Here is a 24,257-nt window from a genome sequence, read left to right as displayed (position 1 = left end):
CCAAGCAGACATCACATTTCATTGGCTACAGTTTTTTATCAAAATTTTGGCAAAAATCTGAAAAATTCGACCGGGACACATTTTATAAAGGCAACAAAAATTGATATTGGCGCAAAATTGGTATATTGAAAATTTTTGAGAATGTTTTCTCATTTTTTGCTCAATCTCCTAGAAATTATTTCATTGAATAACAATAAAATTTTAATTATATATGACTGAGGATTTCCCTTATACATTTTTTGTACAAACAATAACATTTGTGAATGCAAAGTTTTTGGGGGCTAATTTTCTCATTGTCATGAAAGCAACTTTTTCTGTACACCTCTGGTCTTGGCAGCTTGCAAAATTTCATATGTAGCTTCTTGGAGACTCCCTTATTAAGTTGTGTAAAAAGTAAGGCTTTCTTATGTTTGGTCAAAGCTTATTCCTCTGATAGCATTTGTGTTACACTTTGTGAAATTCAATATGTAGCTTCTTACATGTAACGTGTCAAGTTCTTTGACAGGTCTCAGGCAGGTCTCAGGTCATGATCCTGTTTAGCGCCCTCTAGGATTCATGATTATTTGTCCTTCGTTTTACCAGTAGTCCGTTGATCAACATGGCGGTCAGACGGTGATTTGACTTTGTGGAGGGAAGTTCATTTTGAATACCCAGTTGCTTGTACTGCAGTGGTATAGAAGCAGTCAGTGACAGTCATTCCATCATGTCAAGCAAGACTTCCAATTTCCACCCGGGTGGAACTCTTGACAACCTCCCGAAGAGTTTTGTTTCGTCGTTACGAGTTTTGTTCGATATTCTTGACGAAGAAGGCAGGGGCGTCGTTTTGCTGTCGGATATCGAAAGCCGGTGGAAAGGTGACGGAATCCCGGAATTGCCATCAGGTGTTTTGGATTGCCTTAGAAAGGTGTCGCCAAAAAATGGAAGCCTTAGCTTTGAGAGGTTTTGCGCTGGACTGAAAATAGCGTTACTGAGGAGCAGGTCAGATTCAAATTTGAAACGGGACTTCAGACCTCGAACGTCTACAGGTGTCAATAATGTGCCACCAAAATTTCATCGCAACAGCAAACAGAAGCCGTACGCATGCGAGCAAAAAGTATGTCCCATCTTGAACGGCATTTGAAAAATGGCGACAAAAATTTAATAACTGAACAGCCTCAACAGAGAAACGAAAAACACCTTGAAACTTTCAATGCGCCGGCTAGTAAAAACAACATCGTGTACACACTCAGGAACTGGCAAAAAGAGCAGCTGCTGAAATCAGCAGGGAATCGCGACCCCGGTGACGGGAGACCGGCTAATGCAGAAAATCCACCAATTATTCGGGAAGAGGGTATGTTTAATGTCGTTAATCTTACATTTAATAAGTAAAAGTTGGTAGAAAACAGCGAGAAATTCCATACATTCCTTCAATGTTACTTCACCATTTTTAAAATCCAGCCCACTGAAACTTGAGTAACAAAAGATGCGGAGGAATTCTGTCAGGAATAACCAAAAAAATGTGAGTGCCCGTATATGACTTGTACAGAACACAATGCACTGATTGTACCAGTGCACAGTGTCCGTACTGCAAGTAGTCATATTTTGAAGAAGTCAACTTTTTTCCATTTTGTTATTGTTGTTGTTGTTGTTGTTGTGTATCATCTTTCATATTTTTGCTTGTTCTAAAATGTTCAGTTTCAGGTTTTTTCATTTTCTATTAATTTACTTTTCTTGTGTTTTTGTTTGATTCACATAATCCATTTTCATTTTAATAGTACATTTTCATTCAAAGAGTGAAATAGTAGGTAGTTAGCCAGCCCCCACCCCCTCCCCCCAACACATGCAGACGTTTTATCAGTATCATTTGAAGTAAGGTATAATGCGTAATAAATTGCAAATGCTATTTCTCTGCTTCAAAAACATGTCAAGTGAAAGTATTTACTGTGTAAAGTATTGCAGTGATATGGTATGCAGAGTAGGTAAAGATGTACAATGTTGTTTTTACATTGTCTCAAGGTATCTCACTGTTTTTAAACATGTTGTTAAAAACAAGTCCAACATTTCTCACCTCAATCCACCATGTGTTCGGAATTTTGATCCCCACTCATAAATGTCACATACATACCCTGTATGGATGGAATTCATTTAAATTTAATTATTTATAGTTTCTACATCAGGTTCTCCTATAACATTACACTGGTACATTTATTCACTGTCAATTAAATTGTACTATCGATTTTGTCTAGCTTTTAATATATCATCATGTATAAAATACAAACATGCTACTTTTCAGAGCTGTGTACGACATTGTTTTTTCTATAACAATTTAACTGAGATGTGAAATAGTGAAGAATTTCAAACTGGCAAAAGTAAAGGCCCTGCCCAAAGAGTGAAACAAATGCTCATGATAATTTAAATGTGGCTTGGTCCCAGAGACCAACCATTCATGAGAGCTAAATTGACCTCATGCAAACAAACTGGGAGAAGCAGTAGAGTTTGTTAAGTCAATACTGTCACATAATGTTCAACAGAAACTAAACAATTTCAGGTCTTACCCACAGTATGCAAAATATTTAGTGTTTAATTTCTAGACCGGAGATTAGACTGAAGTCTAACCAAATATGAACCATTTACAAACATATCTATTGATCTGGTTATTTGCCACTGACTTGGCACAGACCCTTACAGCATATACAGTAGAATGGTTAATTGTATTTTGTGCATACCAGGCAGTATGCAAAGTCTGATTCCTTCAAAGAATAGTAATGCACTAATTACAGGGTGATTATTATGTGTGTCTTCTATGAATCATGTGACAACCATTTTAAAGTAATATACACCCTATTAAAAATGAACGTTTTAAAAATATCCTCATATTTTGTTCAAACTATTCTCTTTCACAATCAATAAAATAATCTGGAGTAACTGTGCAAATATTTGGATGCAAATGATAATGTTCTCGATTTCTGCCATTTTGGCTGCCATTTTCTCTGGTAGCTCTTTTGTAAAGAACTCAAAATTTAGATTTCAGGAAGACAGTTCAGTGGAAAACTCAACTTATTTTCTAAACATCCCTGAAAAGATAGTCCATACAAATTGTAAAGTGGCAAAGAATTGCACAAGGAACAATATTTTTCTGTAAATGACAACAGAGTACAGAACATTAAATTGAATATTTTCATTTGTTTTGACAGTAACGATAAATCCAAAATACATTATTTTAAATATTCTCAAAAAAGAAAATAGCAGGTATTGCTGATTATTTTTTCAAAAGTAATAAATTTTATTCATCCATTTGATTTTTGAGGTGTCAATATATGAGGTTGAAGTTGAGATTTTTTATGTTGTTTTTGTCTCCAAAGCTACCATGAGTACCAAAATGGTTGGAAAATCCTAGACATATGAATCTTTGGTTCCTAGAAAATTGAACCATACAAACAAAAACTTGCATTTTACTTGACAGCGACATGAATGCTGAAAAAATTTGCCGACTGACCAAAATGCATTTTTTTCCTTCCAGCTGTTGCTGTAGGTAAACAATACCAACAGCGTAGTGCTGTTCAATTAAGTACACAAAATGTTTGGGATTTTCCAATTATTTTCAAAGTCATAAAATCTAAACTACAGAGAGTATCTAATACTGGGTGTTCTTTCTGACAACACCAATATTTACCCGAGATCAGTTTAAGTAGCGATGGTTAGTTTTCAGGCACAAAGAATGGCTGTACTCCAAACAATACCACCATTATACCATTTCTATTGTTCTGGGTTTTGCATGGATTCCATCCAACAGTAAACTGAGTAAAACATCAAAGCAAATTATCCATGTTTTGAACCATGTACCAGTACATGTATAATGATCAGGATGAATTTATAATCAGCGATAAACCTCAAATAAATCAAATAATACTTGTTTTCTTTTTAAGATTTAAATAACTAGAAATATTTATGCTCTCAGAAAAAAGGTATTTTTTGTACCTGAGCCAGACAGAAAAAAATTTGTGCCCAACAAAAACAGGAAGCAAAATTTAAAAAAAAATAAAATTTATAATTTTTATCAACAGGCAAATTTTTCAAATAATTCTACAATATTAAAATGCCACCTTATTGTTAACGTATACGTTATGAGATGGGAACAACTAAGTATAAAAACAAGGACAAATTCCCAGACTACCGGTAGTAATGAAATAACAAGAAACCACCAAAGAAAACTTTTCAATGGTGAAATATTTTTACCTTATTTTCCAGTATGTTTAAAACAAAAATTTCACAATTAAAGTTGATTTAAAAGAACAATACATTATTTTCATCTGGTGTGAGGGGTCATTTTCATCAGACTGGCAAAGTTTTTGTCTAGTTTTAACCATCACACATGATTAATACATGCACCATGGTGAGAAAAAGCTCCAGCATACATCTTATTGTTTTTTTGCCACTTTCAAATGCCTTTATCAATATCAACACTTTACTCAGACAGTATAACTTTGTAATAACACAGATCTTGAACAAAAGAATCACTGGGTATTAAGACTGGCACAATTGAAGAGAAGAAGTAATTATGTAGGTCCCATGGGAAGTGATTGTACTTGTCCGTATATTCAGTTGTAAAGAAATGTTAACCTCAGTGACATGGTACAACAATATGTGTCAAGTTCTGAAAATCCCTGGTCCCTCGGGTAATGTCACCGTTTGACCTTTCCTCCCCATTTTCCACTGTGTAGACAGGTCCAACTTTTCTACAGAAAACAAAGAGAATTGAGCCAAACAATTGTGGTGAAAGGGTGAAATGGCCATGAAGTGAGTTATTTGCCCCAATCATCCCAAAGTTATCCCAATGTTACACTAGTGGACCTGGCAATGGAATTCTCTCGGTATTGGTCATAATAGAGTAAGTTACAGGCCACAGTTGACTACCAATTGCGATCAATGTTGAATTTTTCAGTCATTGAATTTGAATAAAGTCAACTCACCCACTCCATGAGGTGAAAAGGTAAACAGTACAATGTAATAAAAAATCATTAAAATTAGATACAGTCTATTATAGTAAAACAATTTTCTAAGGGTGATAAATATATTCAAAAGAATTTTCCTAGACAATTGTTTTGGTTTACGCAAAAATTTATTTCTTAAATGGCATTTCTGTACTAACATTGAATTTGGGATCATCCATTCGGCTAGTGTATTGCAGTAGCATAGAATTTGTTGTATGCATAAACATTTGTAGAAGATTTTGCTGTGTACACTGCTACATCATTTCCTTGCTGTAAAATCACCAACATTTCTGCCAAAGTTCTTGTCATTATCTGTGTTCTACCTCAGGATCAGTCCCCCTCCCCTTTCTCCCTCCCCATTTGCACATTGGCCATGACACTTTAGACTTCATCCTTGCATGGTAAACAGTCTACTTTCTATGCTTATACATTGGCCATGACATATTACTGTACACTGTTACAGTACTGTACTGTAACTGTACACTGTTTTCACCAAGCTTTCGAGAGCAGCGTGTTGTGCTATAGTCAATAATGACATCTGATTTTCCCATACAAATGCTGCTATTCATCTTTAAGAGGAACTATTGATGACCCAACAAATGGACTAATCTTTTGTTGTGCCTGTGATATTTATGGCTTCTCTAACTGCTGTGGCCCATAAATTTCCATTTTAAGGTCATTCCAATCATCCAAAGGGCCTGTTACTTTTCATTTGAAACTTGATAATGACCATGTTCCCTGGGGAGTTAAAATGGTTCTCCAATTCAGAATATAGCGCGAGGTAGATAATATTGGTTTTATTGAACTTTTTCTCTATTGCCAAATGAAAAAAACAGGAAGACCTATGGCTGCCCAAACTGAATTTACAAGAACTAGCCATCATAAAGGAAATATTCAATGCAAGTCAATATTGATATAAACACTGTTGTATTTAAACAGCTTCAAGGGGACACCATGAACTGATCATTGGCTGTCTAGTAAACAGAAAACACGCACAAAATAAAATGACATTGGCACATGTATTGACTTTTTTAATGTTTAATCAAAAAATCAATAAACCTTGATTCTGCAAAAGCTGTAAAATACAGGTAGTCGTATTGAACCCTTCAGATCCCTGATGGCTCTGAAAGTTCAATGTTTGTTTGTTCAACTTGGAAATTTATGAAATTGAAGGTGAAATTGTAGTAGAGGCTTGAAGATTTTAGACCAGCTCACATAATTTTCACCACCGGCATCAATAACTGTGAATGTTCTGGATATGATGTTGAACAAGACGATATAGATTTTGTGATGTGGTAGAAAAAGCAGACCAGTGTATTTCCCATGTTATATCAAGATGTACTTCTATTACGTTGTTGTAAAGATTTGAGGCTTAGAAAAAAGACAGCAAAAAATGCTACAAACATATGGTACATAATGAAAAGGGAAATATACTGGGTATTACATCTAATATGATGCTGTCATTAATTAATTAAATGTATTCCTTCCGTGACAAAAACCTACAACGTTCAAAGGAGCTTTGGTGACAGTGTTTGCATCCTTCAAATGCTAAATCTAACAGTTATTAGGTGTTGAGATGTGTGTGGTATTTTACACTCATAAGAGTGAGACTGGCTTATCACATTACCTCGATATTTTTCAAAATACAACTCTGTATTTCTTCTGTCATTGATTATCTTTAATTTAACACTGAAGGGAAATTTAAGAGACTTGTAAAACACTCCCACAGATTCATGATATTGGCACTTTTACATGTAAAGTGTGAAGGAGAGAGTCATTTCGAAAAGAAAATTTCAAACTTTTTCACATTGTGTAACTATCAGCTTCAGATGTCAATCGAGACAGTACAGTGAGTCCACTGACTGATCTGTCTTCACCTATTAATTCAAAGCTTGAAGGGTCAGTAACACAGCATTGTGCCAAAAACGCTAAGTTAACCAAACACAATGAAAAAAGTTACACAGACACAGAACCTCAGGAAGACAGCTGATGCGTGAATCTGTGTGAATAGAGTCAAGTATTTTCCCAGTCATTAAAATGTATCCCATAGCTGGCTTCAGGTTCATCACATTTTGAATTCCTCTGTGTATGTTAGTTTTGATTACCTAGGCACAGGATGTCACAAAGTAAATTCAAAGCTGGGGTAAATGGTTGGCGAAATCAGAGATTTATTCATGTTTTCTCAATACACCTGGCTAACTGTGACCACCACTTTATTTTCACACAGACGACATGGCCTTTTCCTGCTGGCTTCATGGAATCCTTTATTTGTCTGTTTGTACTCTTTGGCAGAGATAATACCTTTCTGATGTTCAGAATCATGTTCCAGAGCTCTGCGCAATTGAATGAAAAAACTGACTTTGTGTAATGTGTTATGCAATATCATAGCTACGGGGAAGCACACGTGTTTTCTGCTTATTGTACCATCATCAGGTAACAGAGTTTGCACGGTTTATGGTAACAGGCTGAAAAGAAACATTTGTGAAAAAGTAATAAAAAAGGGGAATTGAAATTTCATCTTTTTGATACAGAAATATTTAGTTTCATTTCAATACACCTTGCTTTATCTGTTGACTTTAGCAGTTGTGTGTTGTGTACAGATATATATATTACAGTGTGCATAATAGCCAAATCCAAGGACAGTGTTTTCAGTGTTTAAGTTTCCAAATTACAAATGTCTTTTTACTGGTGGAATTTAAAATGACTTTTAAGGTTAATGTCATATTTACACTTTAAGATTATATATTTATGTCTCTACAGTCGTTTTCAGGATTATGTCACCTATACAATTACTGTACCAAATTATCAATTTAACCTTTGACCCTATTTGCATTATCAACAATTCTGACAGGTTATCGCATTTGCACTCGCTTAAAATAGATGCTTTCTCAGAAAAATTTTGAGTTATTATTAATGTTTGAAGACAATGGCGCTTTTCCAATCAAGTTTCTCTGTGTGTAGTCATGAATCTTTTCCTTGCTTTGTAGGCTATGTAGTCAACATTTAGGCGTTTGAAGGCATATAGCTCCAAAATTGCAACTGAAGACTTCACTTCAATGGTAGATTTGGCCAAATTTGGTTAATCTCACAAATAAATTTAAGAAACCTTTATGTAATGCTTTAAAGGGACATAAGCTGTAACTTGTGGCAAGTTTTTCAGTATTCTGTTCCTGTACATCAACTACCATGTCTGACCCTAATCCGTTTGTCATGCTGAAATTTCGAGCACTCTTTTTGTCAACACAGCTTGTATGTTATGTAGTGATCATTGTTTATTGTTTAAAAATGAATTCTAGTCCGGACTTGAATAAAATTTTCAACAATAACAATGGAAATTATACTCATATAGGTAGTGTTGATGATGCTAAATATTTGGCATTATATTAGAGTTTAGGGATTCAATGCAGAAAGTGTAGGGAAACCACAAAACAAAAGTTCTGAAAGAATAGTCAAAAGATACAGCTTATGGAGCTTTAAGCAAGATTACTAGCTTCCTATGCAAATTTACAGCAATCACAAAACCTGAGAAATTTTCTGAAAATTTGATTAGTTTTGAATATTTTTTACATTCATAATATGAAGCATGTAAACTTTGACGAATCAGGCCACTTGTTACAAAAGTCATTGTTCAAAGGTTTGGTTTGATGGCAAATATTTGGTCCAAGTAACATATATCCATGTTCAGCCATCTTGTTTCTTCCTTTGCTGCAGCTCGTAGGGACAATGCATCCAGTAAAATCGGCAGATCTTATGAGGCTCCGACATCTACATCTAATCTGATCAAAAAGCAACCAAAACATAGGAGAGAAGCCAGGAGACACACCGTGGCCAATGGCATCGACTACAATATGGTGAGTCAAGCCTGTACATTGAACTCTTGAATTCCCATCATACATCTGCAATAAAAAAAATAATTTTTTGTCATCTAAGTTAGTTTATCTGTTTACTTTCTTTTCTGGTTAATTGTTCAAAATGTGTTTGCAAAATTGCCTGACCAGCCCATATTTGTCGTTAATAAACATTGAAATTATTCGTAAAGTTATGCATAGTTAGTGTAATAGACTCATTAAATTTTGGGTTCAATGTTTCTTGGCAAGATTTCAAGCTGAATTCCAAACTGGATTGCCATTGTGTTTCTCTCAGAAATGAGCTCGTAATTAAAATTTGAATTCAGAGGAAATTGTAAAGCATTTTATGCACAATTTTACGGTGTGTATAATGTCATCATTTGTTGCTCACAATGTACTGTTTGATGCGTAAACATCAAATTAAAAGATGGCTGTATGGCCTTGGTACTTTTTTCTGTCTGATATAAATAGATTGCACCAACAGATTTACTTCACCATCAAAGGGAAGAGGTAACGTCTTCAAAATCACCAATTGAATATCAGCTGTAGAGATAGAACTTTGTGGAGATGTGGGAATGTTTGGAGTCCTCAGTGAGGCCTCGTGTGAAAATTTGACGAATTCCATACTTCTTGTTTACAAAAAAGATATGGCCCTGCCATCATTAAAAGGCAGTGTGAATGCGATACTGCAGTGTACTCCAAGATAGCAATGCTGTGAACCAGATAAGGGCAATGAGTCTGTGTAGCATCTGCTTTCAAGTGTACCTAACCTCACTACAAATTTAAAGGTCTATAGACAAATCAAATTCTTTCACCTACACTGCAGGAACAACAATACATCCTCAATATGCTAGGCTGATCTGCCATGCTCAGAGTGACAGTGAAATCACCCATGAAACCTTATTGCGCTGAAAAAAATGGAGGCAGCTAGGCAATCTAATGTGAAAAGCTTGGCATTTGGAACTTGTTTTCCAATGCTTTGCTGTGGTAGATTGACAGTATATAAATGTGTTGAATTCTTTTATAAAGTTCTTTCATTTCAGCCCCACTTTTTTTCCTGTTTCATCAAAAATCAAGAATATTCTGAGGTTGTCTGATGGAGACATAGCTATTAATATTACACATGCAAATGAGTCAAATTCACAGTCTGTAGATTTGGTTGAAGACAGTCATTTTCAATAACTTTTCATACAACTCTGCCTATGTTGCATAATAACAGTCTAATTTATTTGGTGAAAATTTCAGCTTTTGATTAGCATGACTCTGCAATAATTGCAGCACTTTCACTTACATACTCAGCCCACAGGCTGACTGTGCGTGGCCCAGGAGCTACAATTATTACAAAAAGGCGAGTCTTTACAGTGACATATGTGCAGTCTGCAGAACATGGTACAGCTTGAATTAACCTTCTTTAGATCCTCTCTGCAGTTTTGGTATGACACGTTTTGAGTAGTAACACAACTGCAGAGTTCTAGACAAGAATTTGCCAAAATGCTCAACTGTAGTGTATTATGTTTAGCCAAACCTTACAGACTCATATGAAACACATTAAAGGTTTTATGAATCGCTGAGTTGTCAATGCTGATGCTTGAGATAAAATTACAACGTCTCTTTATCCATAGCTTTGTAGCAATTAACATTCCTGTTACTGCATCTACATTTAACATTCATGATAGTGTTTCTGACTTTAACAATATACTAACACTATTTTTTCCACTTGCTGTCTATTTCACATCCTCTAAGCCAAAACAAGATGGAGATTTACTTGAAGAAGTATGTGCCTCTAAAAAATCCTTAAATATAGTTCTGAATTCCGCCTGGTTCTAGTATAATTAAATAGATCTGTTACCACTTGAGTTCTGTTTCACATGCAACATTTCCATTTCCATGAAAACGATCTCTCAGACAGACAATTAAAAAGGGACAATAGCTCTGTGTAAACCTTTGTTCCCAGACAAAGCATGTTGGAACAAAGGAGAAACGATGATTCATATGATATGTATTGTAATTGTGTAAAAAATTATTATATTGAAATGTACATGGTTTGACGACATTGATACTTGTTGTATTGTTTTTACATTAAATTTACACCATCTCAACACGAGTATAACAGCCACTGGAAAGACAGAGCAGCAAGGTTCTCAAATGATGAAAAGTGCTCAGCAGTACAGCTGTTTTATATAAGGTAGAATGCGCCTTGGGGAAAGATATGAGGATCTCAAACTTTTACAATTCTTTTCTGATCTACCATTTATGGGGGCTCATTTTGAAGCGCTTGGAGAAAGAAAAACTTTCACCAGCTTAGTGTTTTGAAAATTGAAAATATTATTTTTTTCTCGATAGAGTTAACACAGGGATTGCGGCCATTTTGAATTTCAAATATCGGTAAATCTTAGATAATTTGTTTATCTGGTACTTAAGTTCCACTGTGACACCTGATTTTTATTCTTGATTTTGAAAAATGAATGGTTGAAAAATTCCTTGACGAAAGTTTGAGCAAAAGTTTTAAGTCTTTCACTTTCTAGGCGCATCCCTTTGAACAAAGAAAATCACACATCCTTCTACACCAACTGCACGGCTCTCCTTGCAAAATCACATAACCATGAACATTGAGTCAATAGAAGGTCACCAGTCTACTATACATACACACAACAATCCTCATTATGGATCAAAGAACCTCAGCTAAAAATGGGAATGTGACCTTCCACACCATTGAAACGCTTGCTGTAACTGTACAGTACATGTACCGTATCGTGATTGCAAGGAAAAGGAAATGAATGCACGTGAATACAGAACACAAAATGTTTTGCATCTCGGGACAATGCTGATTGTAATTTAGTTCCTCGTGATTATAGTGTATGGTGCGGAAACTCTATTCTGAAATCTCACAACATCTGCAAAGCAATTGCAGTCATGAATGGATCCAAAATGCAATATGCTGAATTATTAATGTATGGTAGTCTGATTTGTCATGTGACCAATCCATTAGTGATGCTAAAATTACTCATTTCTTGCTTTGAAATAATTTGGGCATGCAAAATATCGTAAAAAATTCACATGCAGCCATGTTATGCTATATTTATATTTCCATCAAATTTGTTAATGAAGTGTGTAGTAGTAATATGGACAAATGTGATATTTCAGAATGGCCATTAGTCTTCCATTGTGATGTATACTGTTAGTGTTAGCATGTGTTCATATATTTTGCTTTTAGTCAATTTGTGATGATTAGTCTGGAAATATTTTGTAATGACATAATATCTCACCTGTTGAATATTTTGGTGCATATTGATGATTTCTCCAAATCTCCAATAAATATTTGATAAAGATGTGAGTAATTAATGATGAAGAAAAGGGAAAAACGGTCACTTCGTAATGTGGCATGTTGATGTTATGCAGTGACTTGAATAGACGCAAACATTTGTACTGTATAACCTGCATGCCTGTATATTATGAATTAATTAGATGTATCATAGTAGGTGTCTTCTCGGTACATATGATAACGCACAGCGCACTGTAGTTGTTATGAAGTTTATCTGTGCCATCATAGTTCACATCCAAAGGTAGTGTTAGTTTAATGGTTGGACCCATAGACTCTCTCACAATCCCCTATAGACTATTATGCGCAATGTGACAACTCTCCCTTCCTTTTTCCCTAAAAAAGTTAAGGAGGAAAGGTTTTCTCAGCTTTATCTCTTAAAACATTGATTAGATGGAGGCAAATTTTCCATAGGAGAACAATGGAGTAAAATCATGTGAATAATCTTTGTCCACATGCACTGAAGTGAGAGTCAGAGATAGAGCACTGTTCCTTTAATTAAGCCTTGTGTCACTGTCTGTGCACAGTGAACTTGTATCACTGGCAAGGCAATGCCAACGGGTACTTTGCTAGACCAAAGGACACACCAGAGTATAGCAGAGGGTATAACGCTGCACAATGAATGGACGAGGGGCCGTGAGAGAGTCTTGACCAGTCCATACAATTGTTTATTTTTGTAAACTTACAAAAGCTGTAGCTGTGCATGCATCCTCAGCTAATCATCAACAGATGGTATCTGTAGTATGTCATGTATCAATGGTTTTCACTGTAACCATTGGCTGTGTTTACTTTCTCATTTTCATGATTTTGTAAACTGTGCTGGCATATTGTGTATGACTAGTGATGAAGGTATAGGCTAGAATGAAAAGTTTTGTACTATCCCATACTTCAGTCAGCATCATGACAAAAGTACATCAGCTGTTCAACACGTCATAAATTCCTGCCAATCAAGTGATATCAAACGTTAAATAACCACAGGTATTAAAATCTGATTGTGCAAGTTAAGCTCCATGGAAAGTAACGGCATAAATTTGAATTTGTCAAAAAGAATTTTTAATGAGTGACAACAGATGGGCTTTCTATCAGATCACTTAGTCTTTTGTGTCAATAAGCCAATAACTACAGCAAATCAGTGATAACACAGTAAACTTATAGCAGTATGATGCAGCACTGTTATATGGGTCAAGAGACAAAAAGGATTTGAAGTGTCTCTCAGTGAGAACTCAACAATCCGAATGTTTCAGGGTGAAAGTCTGAAATTTGACCATGACAGGTTTATGAATCGGTGTCACAGTGTGTTTGTTATCTCTGCATGCAAAGCCCAGGATCTGTCGCCACATGCTAAGATAAACATCCCAAGGCAATCTCATAGAGAAAAGAAAAAAACATAATCTGCTGAACAATGATTTATGATCCTTACATTTCATAGGACATAATTCGTTCTTCTGATATAAATGACATGCAAGTGATAATATGTACATAGATGTACTTAGCACTGGGACATGTAATATCATGCACCAAGCAAATTAATGAATTATAATTTATGTATATCAATGTACAAATGTAAACATAGAAATATCTAACAAATTCCAGCTATCCAAATTTTGAATACAATCATTTTTCAACCATTCTGATTTTGCGGTCCTAACAGTTATTATAGCAGTGCTGGTATTGTATCCATTCATGCATACGTCATGTGATATATATAGTTGTGAAATAAAGCTAAGGTGGTCATGTGACCTGTGGGTATTACTTTACCAAATCTCCGGTCCTTGACTGTAGAGGGGGACATCACTTGGGTGCCTACCTGTAAATTCACTCGTGTCAAGTGAAAACTGAGTTGTTTAACCCTTTCACCGCCATGGTTTGAACCAGTCCAGTTGTTTTCTGTGGTAAAATTGGACCACTAAATAGGGAAAGGGGGGTGCAAGTGTTAAACAATGTAAAATTTCCTTGTTATTCAAACACAATATGCCAGCACCAAAGAAGCATCATTAGTTTGATTAAATTTTATTTTGAGAAAATATCAAAAGTCACTGTATACCAGTCTCAGTCAGATAGAAAATACTACCATCAACATGTTTAATACCTTCAATATTATCTTACACGGTCACTCTAATTGTAGAGTGAAAAATTCAGGTTTTTATAATATTACATTGATGGACCCATACACATACTTCCCAGATGCCACCATGAGTCAAATTTTCATGCATAAAACAACTCACCATGGTGATGAATTCCTCATTTTCAGTTGAAAAAGATGAAAGAGCTGGAACAAGAGAAAGACATCCTCTTACAAGGCATGGAGGTTGTAGAGAGAGCCAGGGAGTGGTACCAGACGCAGATTGTCGCCATTCAAGACAGACAAAAATATTTTAACAGGGACCATACTGAAAATGTAAGTCAAGTTATTTAGTATAGGTATAACAAAAATTCACAAAGTCACAAAGTACTGCAGCATGTTGTTATAAAATTAAGGTAACTTGAAGTGGAAAATCATTTTGTAACATCTTTGAAACATTAAATTTCAACACAAATGATCATCATTGGATTTTGCAATTACTGGTATGCACAGATCATGAGAAACTGATAATGTCACTGTGGCATTTTCTGAGAAATTTTGCAATTCAGTGACCTAGTTCATATGAAGTCCCAAAGACAGAACGTTCAGCATTGGCACTCCTGTTACCAAACTGGGGATTTCTGATGCTATAAGAAAGCATATAGCATGAGCAATGTAATGGCACGTACCTTGCTTCTTGTGTGCTCCCTGGAATATTGTCAGTCAGGAGGATAGCCTTTGGATCATGTCAGCTTAAAATCAGAAACAATTTGTTGTTACCATGAATAACTGTAGGGTCAAATATTAGCTGCTGACCACAAAACATCAAGTTTTACAGAATTTTACAAAAGACAGTGCCATTTCAATTATAGGTCACCTCATGTGAATATCATTTTAATTGGACAGAGTGCAATACATCAGCATCATTTTCCATTAATTTCATTTTGTATCTTTGTTACATGATACAGCATTTAAACATTTGTGATCAATGCGGTATTTCTTCAGAACTGTTATGTCTGCAGAATGCAAGTAAAAAGTTGTGCTTCTGTTTGTACATTCAAACCCAGTGCCATTGATTCTTTCTATCGATTTTACAGCATCTAACATTTTTCACTCATTATTTTGAATAGTACACAAGACGAAATTGAAAGAGTGACTGATTTCTAGAATCTTAGAGACAAATTTGTAATTTGTAATTCTGTGATCATTACTTTGCTCAAAAAGGTACTTTTTTTGAGGAACGAATACCATGACTAAATTCATATCAACTCAGACAGAAATAATTCTTGAAAATTAAGTTTTTCCATGAAAGTCAACCAACACCGTAACTTTCAAATATCACCTTGTGCAGTGTAGTTGTGTATTAGTTTTGTGGAAGATCATGTCATGTTGTTCATGATGAGGTCAGTTTAAAGTTGCAGTCTTTCACATAATTACATGTACTTCTACATATCTTCCAGGATCTGCCGGTGGAATCCTATGCTGATAGGCTGAAATTCCAGAAAGCCAGAATTTTTGAATCCAACAGACAACTGAGTGCACTCATGGAGAGTTCAGCTAAGGTATAAACACATCAAAAATTACACATTCAACAGAAATTTGCATATTTCCATATATGGTAAAACAGGCATGTTAGTCATGCTTTCTTTTCAAATGCATGTAACACTTGAGTTTAGGTGATGCACTTTTTCACAGAATCGCCAATGATTGGTCACCAAAAGTCATGTGACTGAACTCCTTTAACCTGTTCCCCTTCAATTACCTGTGAATAGGTCCACAATAACCATTGATAACAACGGCTGTAGGTCCAAACCATGGATTTAGAAGGGTCAAGCCTGATATTTAGAATCATGTCTGTTTCTTTCATTTTGTGCGCAAGATCTGCAGTACATGATGTTCAGAGGGTTTATGACCACCAACCCATTGGATGCTCAGCATGCCAATCAAATGTGCAGTCAAGTCAACTTGTCAAAACTGATGTGGCGACAACAACATACCTAATTGTTTTACTTTTTATGAATATTTTCGATGATACACTGTCAAGTCAAATAACTGTTAGTACTCAGTAAAAGCTCATAGCTATATTTTCAAGAGGAAAGTTGCTCATACCATGTGCAAGAAAAGTCATTTTTCTAACGTAAAGCCTGCCATATGACTTGTCATTATCCAAGCTCATTTTGTCACACTTCATAGCAAAAGAAATTGCAATGTCATAAGATTTGTCATGAGCAATGTTATCAGTTTAACAACATTCAATCCTATGATTACTTCACAGAATTTCTTGCCACACATGAATCTAGCCATAGACAGCCACTCTGAGCCCAATCCTGAGAAAGACGCCATGATCAAGGCATTGAAAGAGCAAAACAGACAACTGACACAGGCAAGTCCAACAGTAATAAATGAATAAATGACACAGTACAGAGTAAGCTCAAGATGTGATTTCCTCACCACCAACACTCTTACCATGTTACAATTTGAGTAGACTGCACATGAATTTGACATTTTTGTTGAAATATAGAAATTACCAGTGATTGAAAATACCAACGAAAACTGCTCAAACATTGCATGAAGAAAGTTTGAACTTTCTCTTTTGAAAAAGGTGAAATAGGGCAAATACAAGATCAAAGGACAGTGGTACAACTGCTTGTTCTGTTGTTTCCAAGTTCTGACAATTTTAAACGTATTGGGATCTGAATCACATTTTGCACTGGCCCAAGCCTGATTTATGCAACTTAAACTGGCTTGAATGTTATCAAGTTTTGTGTTTATTTTTTCCAGGAAGTTTCCAAGAGGAGTGAAAAAGTGACCCAACTTGAGAGGGAAAAACAGGCCCTGATCCGTGAACTCTTTGAAAGCAGAGCTAAGAATCAGCCGAGAGACTTGGCAGATAACTCTACATTCATGTGAAATTTTCAAAGTGGAGGATCTTTTCACCCATTGCAACTACAGGTTAAAGGTGAAGGGTGAAAGTTCACAGAGCCTGATGGGAAAAGCCATACAAGTCGGAGAATTAGACTTTAGGGCTGAGATAATTAGTGTCATCAGCAGCTCCTATATATACTTTAGTAACAGTACAGTACAGAGACTCTGAGGGATTATCTATGCAGTTTTGCTCTGAATATTCACATATTATAACAAACATCCGTACTTAGAACTTGTGTCAGATTATAGCAGCTGTTACAAAGTATCTTTAACTGCCAGAATGAAAGACACCTTGAAAAATTTAAAATAAACTTACATGACGGTATATTTATATGCATCAGGTAGTACAGGGAGCCCACAAGTTGGTACTCAGGTACAATCACTCAGTGAAGACAGTTACTTGTACTGTTTTGAGGCTGAAGTTTTAAGTCATGCAAATGCATTGTACATGTTTAGGTCATTTAACTGTTTTTAGAAGGGCTGCCAGACCCACATAAACATAGACATGGCAGTGTCACTAGTCCACTGACCTTGGACAAAGGTTCATAGAATGCTGCTAACAAAAAGGCAAATTAGTGTACAGTACAGCAGAAGGGAGACTGACAAAAAATGCATTTCTTTTCATTATGATAAGATGAGGAAAACCATGTAGTGCACTTTTACCCAAAATCAAGGAAGAAATACTTCAATTCCAAGAGCCTGTCCTTGTGTTGTGTGATTGTGGGGTCAAGTCTTTGTGTCTGTCATACTACCTCAAGAGGGCGCTGTCTCATTCCACTGCCCCTTGCTTTGAGTGAAATGTCCTGTGATGTATACAGCTCTTAGAATAACCCCTGCAGCAGAAACTTAATTTTTTTAAGTCAAAATCATGCAAAAGAGAAAATTAGATTAAGAAGCATTTACAATTGTCACTTTCAGAAGGGTGTTTAATCGTCAGCATTTCCCTTGAGAAAAAATACACTATGCTTCAAGCAAAGAAATGAATTGGTTGAAGCAAAAGTTATGTATTTTGAAAACTATATCTGTATTACTGAAAATCCCTTCCTTTACTATTAGCTTTCCAGAAATTACAGGTTTACCCAGAACAGTATAGCTACTCAGTATACCAACAACTTTAAAAGACCAATAATATAATGCTGTTGTACATCCTTCTAGAATGATCTATTAGAGATCATCATAGAGAGAGACATCATGTTTAAGTTTTGAAACTCATATTCAGTACATTCTCTCAATGTGTGATTTGAATCCAAACTGCCAAAATGCTTTAAAGAGAGAAAAAAATTCAATCTTTGAGAGTATGTGAGTATGGGAGTTTGAATAGCTTATTTTTTGTATGAAATAGTGAATTTGTATGTATGTTTTAGTCCCGTTGTATATATTTGAATGTTTGTAATATTTGGATGAAATATCCGTGACTGGATTATGAATTGTACTTGACATATTCAAGGACATTATGATACTTGATTAGCATCCTTTAATTCAATTAGCTCTGAGTCCTGTCATCTATCAACACATACATACCAGTACGCCCTTTGGCAGTTTGTTGCTCATTGGTGCTTTCTCAATGTCACCCAAGGAAATCTAGGAAAATGTCACTTTTCATCATTTAGGAAACTTTGGCCAAGTTTGAGTGGCATATTTAATGGCAAGGGAAAACAACACTTCCATGTGTCACATTGTTCAAGTTGTCCATCGCTGTAAAGGGTTTGCAAATGTGGTGTAAATTTTGCTTGCAATACCAGAGCATTGGTTTGTATTACATGTAAACAGTTTGTTTCTTGTATTTCTGTTGGTGGTAACATTTGTAAGTAACTTTATGCCACTGTGTTGGTGAGCAAATCATGACAGTTAAGAACAAAGCTTTGATAAGCTCCATTGAATATAATATTAAGTAGTGTGCTTATGCAGGAATGGAAAGCCGTTAGTAACATGTGACAATGCTCTTAGGATTCATGAAAACCAACACCATTGTATTGCACTGTATCGATGAAATCATCGTCAGGATCTTTTAATAATGGTGTTGTCAGAGTCACGTTGATGTAGTATAATTTATGTGAATGCCTGTAGTGTTGTTCCTTTCACATTTAATGTTAATCTCATAAATTGTTTATCTCATTGACATCTTCATTCCTCCGTGCCTCTGTCTGTCCTCTACAACACTAAACACTGGTGTCATCAATTCTTTCCATTCTACTGTGATGGGAACATTCAACACAAGCAACTCTAGCCCGCACATGGCAATCATGATGTTATGGGATTCAAAAGTAGATCACAAGCGAGTGTCATCAATCATACAGTCGGTGTTGCTCTGGATTTTCATGGGTCTAGAGCCTTTCATGATGAATGTAAATTGTTGAATGTGTAAAGAGGTGGTCTGATGTGTACTTTGATGTACTTGAGGGGCATGCTAAATTTCTTCAATGTGTGGACAGGGAGTTTATGGAACATGGGCACACACCTGACTGACATGTCCCTAGTTTGCTGTCTACTAGACTTGCCATATTATGTGATGCATGTCCCATAGATGCACCAGAGTTTTATCACTTCCCACAACACACCGTGCAAGATGCGAGGTGCATGAATATTCCACCTTAAAACCGAATCATATCATCACAATACAATTTTATTTCTGGAGCAATGCTTATAAATAAAATTTGCATAAATGAGTACTACTCCACCTTGCATTTTGCACAAAGAGCCCAATAGTGTAGCCCTCATAGTCCACAAATCAATCAACAATGACTGTATCGTCAATCTTCACACAATGTGGTATATCTAAAATTTTTGAGACAACATAAGCAATACCAGACCACAGACGCTTTTGATGTATTTTATTACTTTGTATCTTATATTTCTCTTGGAACACAGACTTATTTATATGCTACTTATTTATCCTGAAATAAAAGTCAATGTTCAATAAATGTCAGTGCTCCTGTACCTGAATATTTTGAGTAGCATAAATTACATTTCCTGTGGGCTGTTCACAATGTCATGACATAAAACATGAAAATGGTAATGGTTTCTCTAAATTTCACACGGTTATAAGTGTCTTGACAAATGTAATGTTCCTTGCATAGTGATGTTTCAGTTATTCATGTGATCACTGAAGAAGGGGGTTTGTTGATAGAACAGAGTAAGCCTTGTAGATCACTACAGAATTGTCGCTTCAAATATTTATGTTTCATGTCTTCATCCAAACTTTACAACTGAAGGCATAAGAATTGTCCATACAAGTCTAGGGATGTAGAAAATTTTGGTTACAGGTGGCAAAAATAAAGTACAGGCAGTTACATGTAGTGAATATGCACATAAAGTTTGTGCAAAATGTCCTGATTTTTTAACTAAAACTGAATTCTCACAGCCAGCAAATTTTAGCTGACAGCTGGTTGTTTTTGCCGGCTGCCAGGTATTTTCTACATATCTGAAGTCTCCATAAGATCCCAGACAAGGATGTACATGTATGTGTTTGCCGTGGTTGACAATGTCATAACACAAACTTACACTGATTTCAAACTTGGGAAAAAGATGACCCATTAAATTACAGATCCAACTATATATATATGTACAGTATACTACATTTATATGACACACTGAATTGTAAACTGAATTCATTCTAAATTATCAACAGAAATTGGAATTTACATCAGATATCCAATTTTTGTCAGAAAATTTCATACTTTTAGCCTATCATTTCTTGAAAATGTGTGCCAAGAAAACATTTTCATCTGTTACAAACTCTTTTATCACATGATATCGATAATAAGCTGATAGGCATACCATGACACCATGAAAAGTGAGGTAAACGTTGCAATTTCGAAAAAGGTTTTTCACCTCAAAAATGTTTGGCGTTCTGATATAATTCAGACATTTATATTGCACAGTGAAGAGACCAGCTTGATGAGTAATCACAATGACCTGGAATTCATGGTTGATATGCATGAGGCATATGACACTGTAAATCTTCGCATGGAATTATGGTCAATAGCAGTGTCAATTTACCCCTCCAAAAATGTAACACTATATTTCCAGTTGTCTGCATGGTTATTGAAATCCCATCTTGAAGGTTCTTCCTTGACATTGTAAAATAGACATAATATTGTCTGATTGGATTTATAATAATATACATTTATCTTCCATTTTCAACAGAATTCAGAATAATTTGTTCAATTATGATTTGTATTTGTAAAAGTATACATTCATCTTCCATTTTTGATAGAGTTCAGAGTAACTTGTTCAATCATGATTTCTAGTTTTGCTCTGCTCTTGCTTGTTCACTGGCTCGTTCCTGTCGACTTTCTTCAAGGAACTCACGAATCTTGGCATTGAGGTTGTCACTTCTCTCTTCTAGAATGCTTACGCAAGAGTCCAGCTGGTCTAGAGTTTCATCTAAAGCTTTCAATTCTGGGGAAAAATGGGAATAAAAGTGAGAAATCACCATTTGAAGCATATGCCTTGCAATGTCACAATCAATATTGGTGTGTACGTGTGCACAAGACAAGTTTTACACAACTGAAAATTTTTACTACTCGTTAGCTGTTGCCGAGTTGAGGGAAATTCTTTACATAAATGACAAATAATACATTTGGTTAATTTGTATTCTGACACTAAAATTGAAGAGGTGCAATGTAGCACAGTCCCTCGTGTGTGAAGGGAATGTGACTGTAGTAATGAGGCTGACTGTGTAATGTCACACAAATAAAAAACTTTTTTTTAAGATGATTCAGGCACTCCAAAATTTGAATATTATCATGAAAGTTGATAGATTGTGAACTGTCCCTTGTGCTTTCTCTGTGTAAACTATCAACATAGAGTCACAGACAAGTGCTCTGAACAAGCACAAAGTCAGTGTGTTTGTACCAACAATCGAACAAGGCTGAACAAAGCCACAGGCTTAACTTAGCATTTGCCAAAGATGTCATACTGCAGTCTGCTACAAAGCGGAACTAATGGAGTGCTATGGCAAAAGTGACTGTCCACAATTTAGAAAGTGGTTATTAAAAACATTTATATTACATGTATTAGATGAAGAGGCTAACAAAAATAGCAGATGCTTGTCCATTCTATGGAGGTGGTAGAGCTCTCTACTACCTCCATGTCCAGTCCATTAGAATGGATATGAGGAGTTGACGATTATAAAAGCAATATCAAGAAATTTGAACAGAAGAATGCCAGGAAGACAACTACACTGGTAAATATGTGTAAAGTGGTTATTAAAAACATAAATAAACAATAATTTAAAATAAATGTAAAAAAAATTTATACATGTTAAAAGTACGTAAATATACACAAATTCTACATTACATTTATGATTATAAATTTAGTTGGGAGCTCTTTGAGAAAGCATCTAAATGAGTTATTAATAGGATTGGATTTTATTTGCTAAGGTACCAAAATGTATTTTAGAGGACATTTCTATTTATGATCATGACTGACAATGTAGTAAATAGCCTGAAATATCATAGAGTCATATACAGCAATAATCCACTGCCATTGAATCTGTTCAAAAAATGCATTAATATTTCTGTAATGACATTCAGTGACTCATCACGTGTGTGTTTATATGCTGGTACTACATTGACCTTTAACACTGTGCACCCTTGAAACTAATTAGTATTCTAAACTCTCACATACTAGGCCCTATCAGTACATGTCCTCAAAATCAGTGTTATGAAAACAATGATTTTGATTAGTTTTACAGCAACTTAGACCAAAAATAAAACATTCTTAGGCCAAGAAAAATAAAAAGTTTGTTTCTCATCCTCCCGCGTGTCAATTCAAATCTCTCAATTCAAACCCGCCACGTCCTTTTTTTCTGCTCATGAGGAAATAAAATTTAAAAAACGCAAAAATACTCGACAATAGTGCATAACACAGTGCTGTATAAAACAGAACCATGAAAATAATTGATGATAACATTCCATTCAGAACTGTAAACATATGTCACTGTTATATCACAATGTCAAAACTGTGCATTGCTGCACTAAAAGTCAAACCGCAAAACTGTTGCTATACAAAAATATTAAGTAACACTGCTGTGCATTTATCTCTGGGTGCATTCCTATGTTGTTTTCATGTTTTTTGCGTGTTCTTGTTGATTGAAGAACAAAAAAAATTTGAGAGTAAAAAACCCTGCGGCACCACATCATTTTTGAAATATGTCTAGGATGAGAAACAAACGTTTTATTTTTTTTGGCCTTATTGTGTTAGTAATGCTGGTTGATTAAACTCAACCACCTCTATCTAAATATATAACGTCTGACTATAATGAACTTTAAACTACTGCACATATTGTTGCATGTAAAAGCTCTGGGCTATTAGTAAAGAGACAGTAGGAAGTCCCCTGCCAGCCACATGGTAAAATGATGAGCAAAACAGCCAGTCATTTGACGAAATTGTGAAGTTTGGTGATAATATCTCCTCTTCTACAGAGTTCTACTGAAATGAGAGAAATAGTACATGGTCCTGATATGGGCAAACAGAGATACATGTATGGCTGTTTCTATCTAGAATACAAAAGTTCATGGGCCATTTACAGTCCCTTAATTGGGAAGATTCCGAGTGACATTACAGTTTCATCATTATCACACAAAAATAAAAAATTGTTTGAAATTTTAGATGACTTTCAGAAATCACTCTTACAGCAAAGGTGAAATTGATACTTTGTTATCACGCTTTCACCCACGTTATGATTGAAACTATGTAAAGCACATACCAAAGGATCCAAGCATGAGTTGCAGTAAATCTAGCTGCAATAATCATAGCTACAATTATTGCAGCTACCAACAACCTTGCGTCAGTTCCGTTGCACAACTTTCCCCGTTGATTTTGATTGTTGGCTAAAGACCTGCAGCAACCTAGATTTGTACATCCATGCTGACAGTAACACGAACATGTGTAATACAAAAATAGTCTCCAATTCAAGGCGAATCCATCATATTCCTTACCTTCAGCTTCATCGTGGGCAAGCGTAAAATCTTCCGCATTCATGTTTTTCGAATGGCTGTCCCTGTCGCCTCTACCACCGCCCTCTCCTCCTCTTGGATCACCCATCCTGCAGCTGCTGCAATGCTGTATACTGGTATATCCTTGTTCACGATCTACCGCCCTCACACGCTCGCAGTTTGGCTGAAAGC

General features: G+C 35.6%; 2 protein-coding genes across 2 annotated transcripts; one reads left to right on the top strand and one right to left on the bottom strand.

Moving 5' to 3' along the window:
* Nucleotides 1–574: 574 nt before the first annotated feature.
* Nucleotides 575–20,045, top strand: LOC139152483 (suppressor APC domain-containing protein 2-like). The gene is given in 7 exon segments (XM_070725638.1): nt 575–1,096; nt 1,099–1,330; nt 8,682–8,821; nt 14,389–14,535; nt 15,660–15,761; nt 16,475–16,582; nt 16,981–20,045. Coding segments are annotated over 7 exon segments (1,251 nt in total). The 5' UTR covers nt 575–703; the 3' UTR covers nt 17,110–20,045.
* LOC139152482 (UPF0184 protein-like) lies at nt 19,941–24,224 on the bottom strand. Its single transcript, XM_070725637.1, has 2 exons — nt 24,069–24,224; nt 19,941–21,525 (listed from the first exon to the last, which is right to left on the bottom strand). The coding sequence occupies exons 1-2, from the start codon at nt 24,172–24,174 to the stop codon at nt 21,371–21,373; spliced, it is 261 nt and encodes an 86-aa protein (XP_070581738.1). The 5' UTR covers nt 24,175–24,224; the 3' UTR covers nt 19,941–21,370.
* Nucleotides 24,225–24,257: the final 33 nt, after the last annotated feature.

Source organism: Ptychodera flava, chromosome 16 (genome assembly GCF_041260155.1).
Source record: "Ptychodera flava strain L36383 chromosome 16, AS_Pfla_20210202, whole genome shotgun sequence".
NCBI lineage: Eukaryota > Metazoa > Hemichordata > Enteropneusta > Ptychoderidae > Ptychodera > Ptychodera flava.
This window is presented reverse-complemented; position numbering and strand designations above follow the sequence as displayed.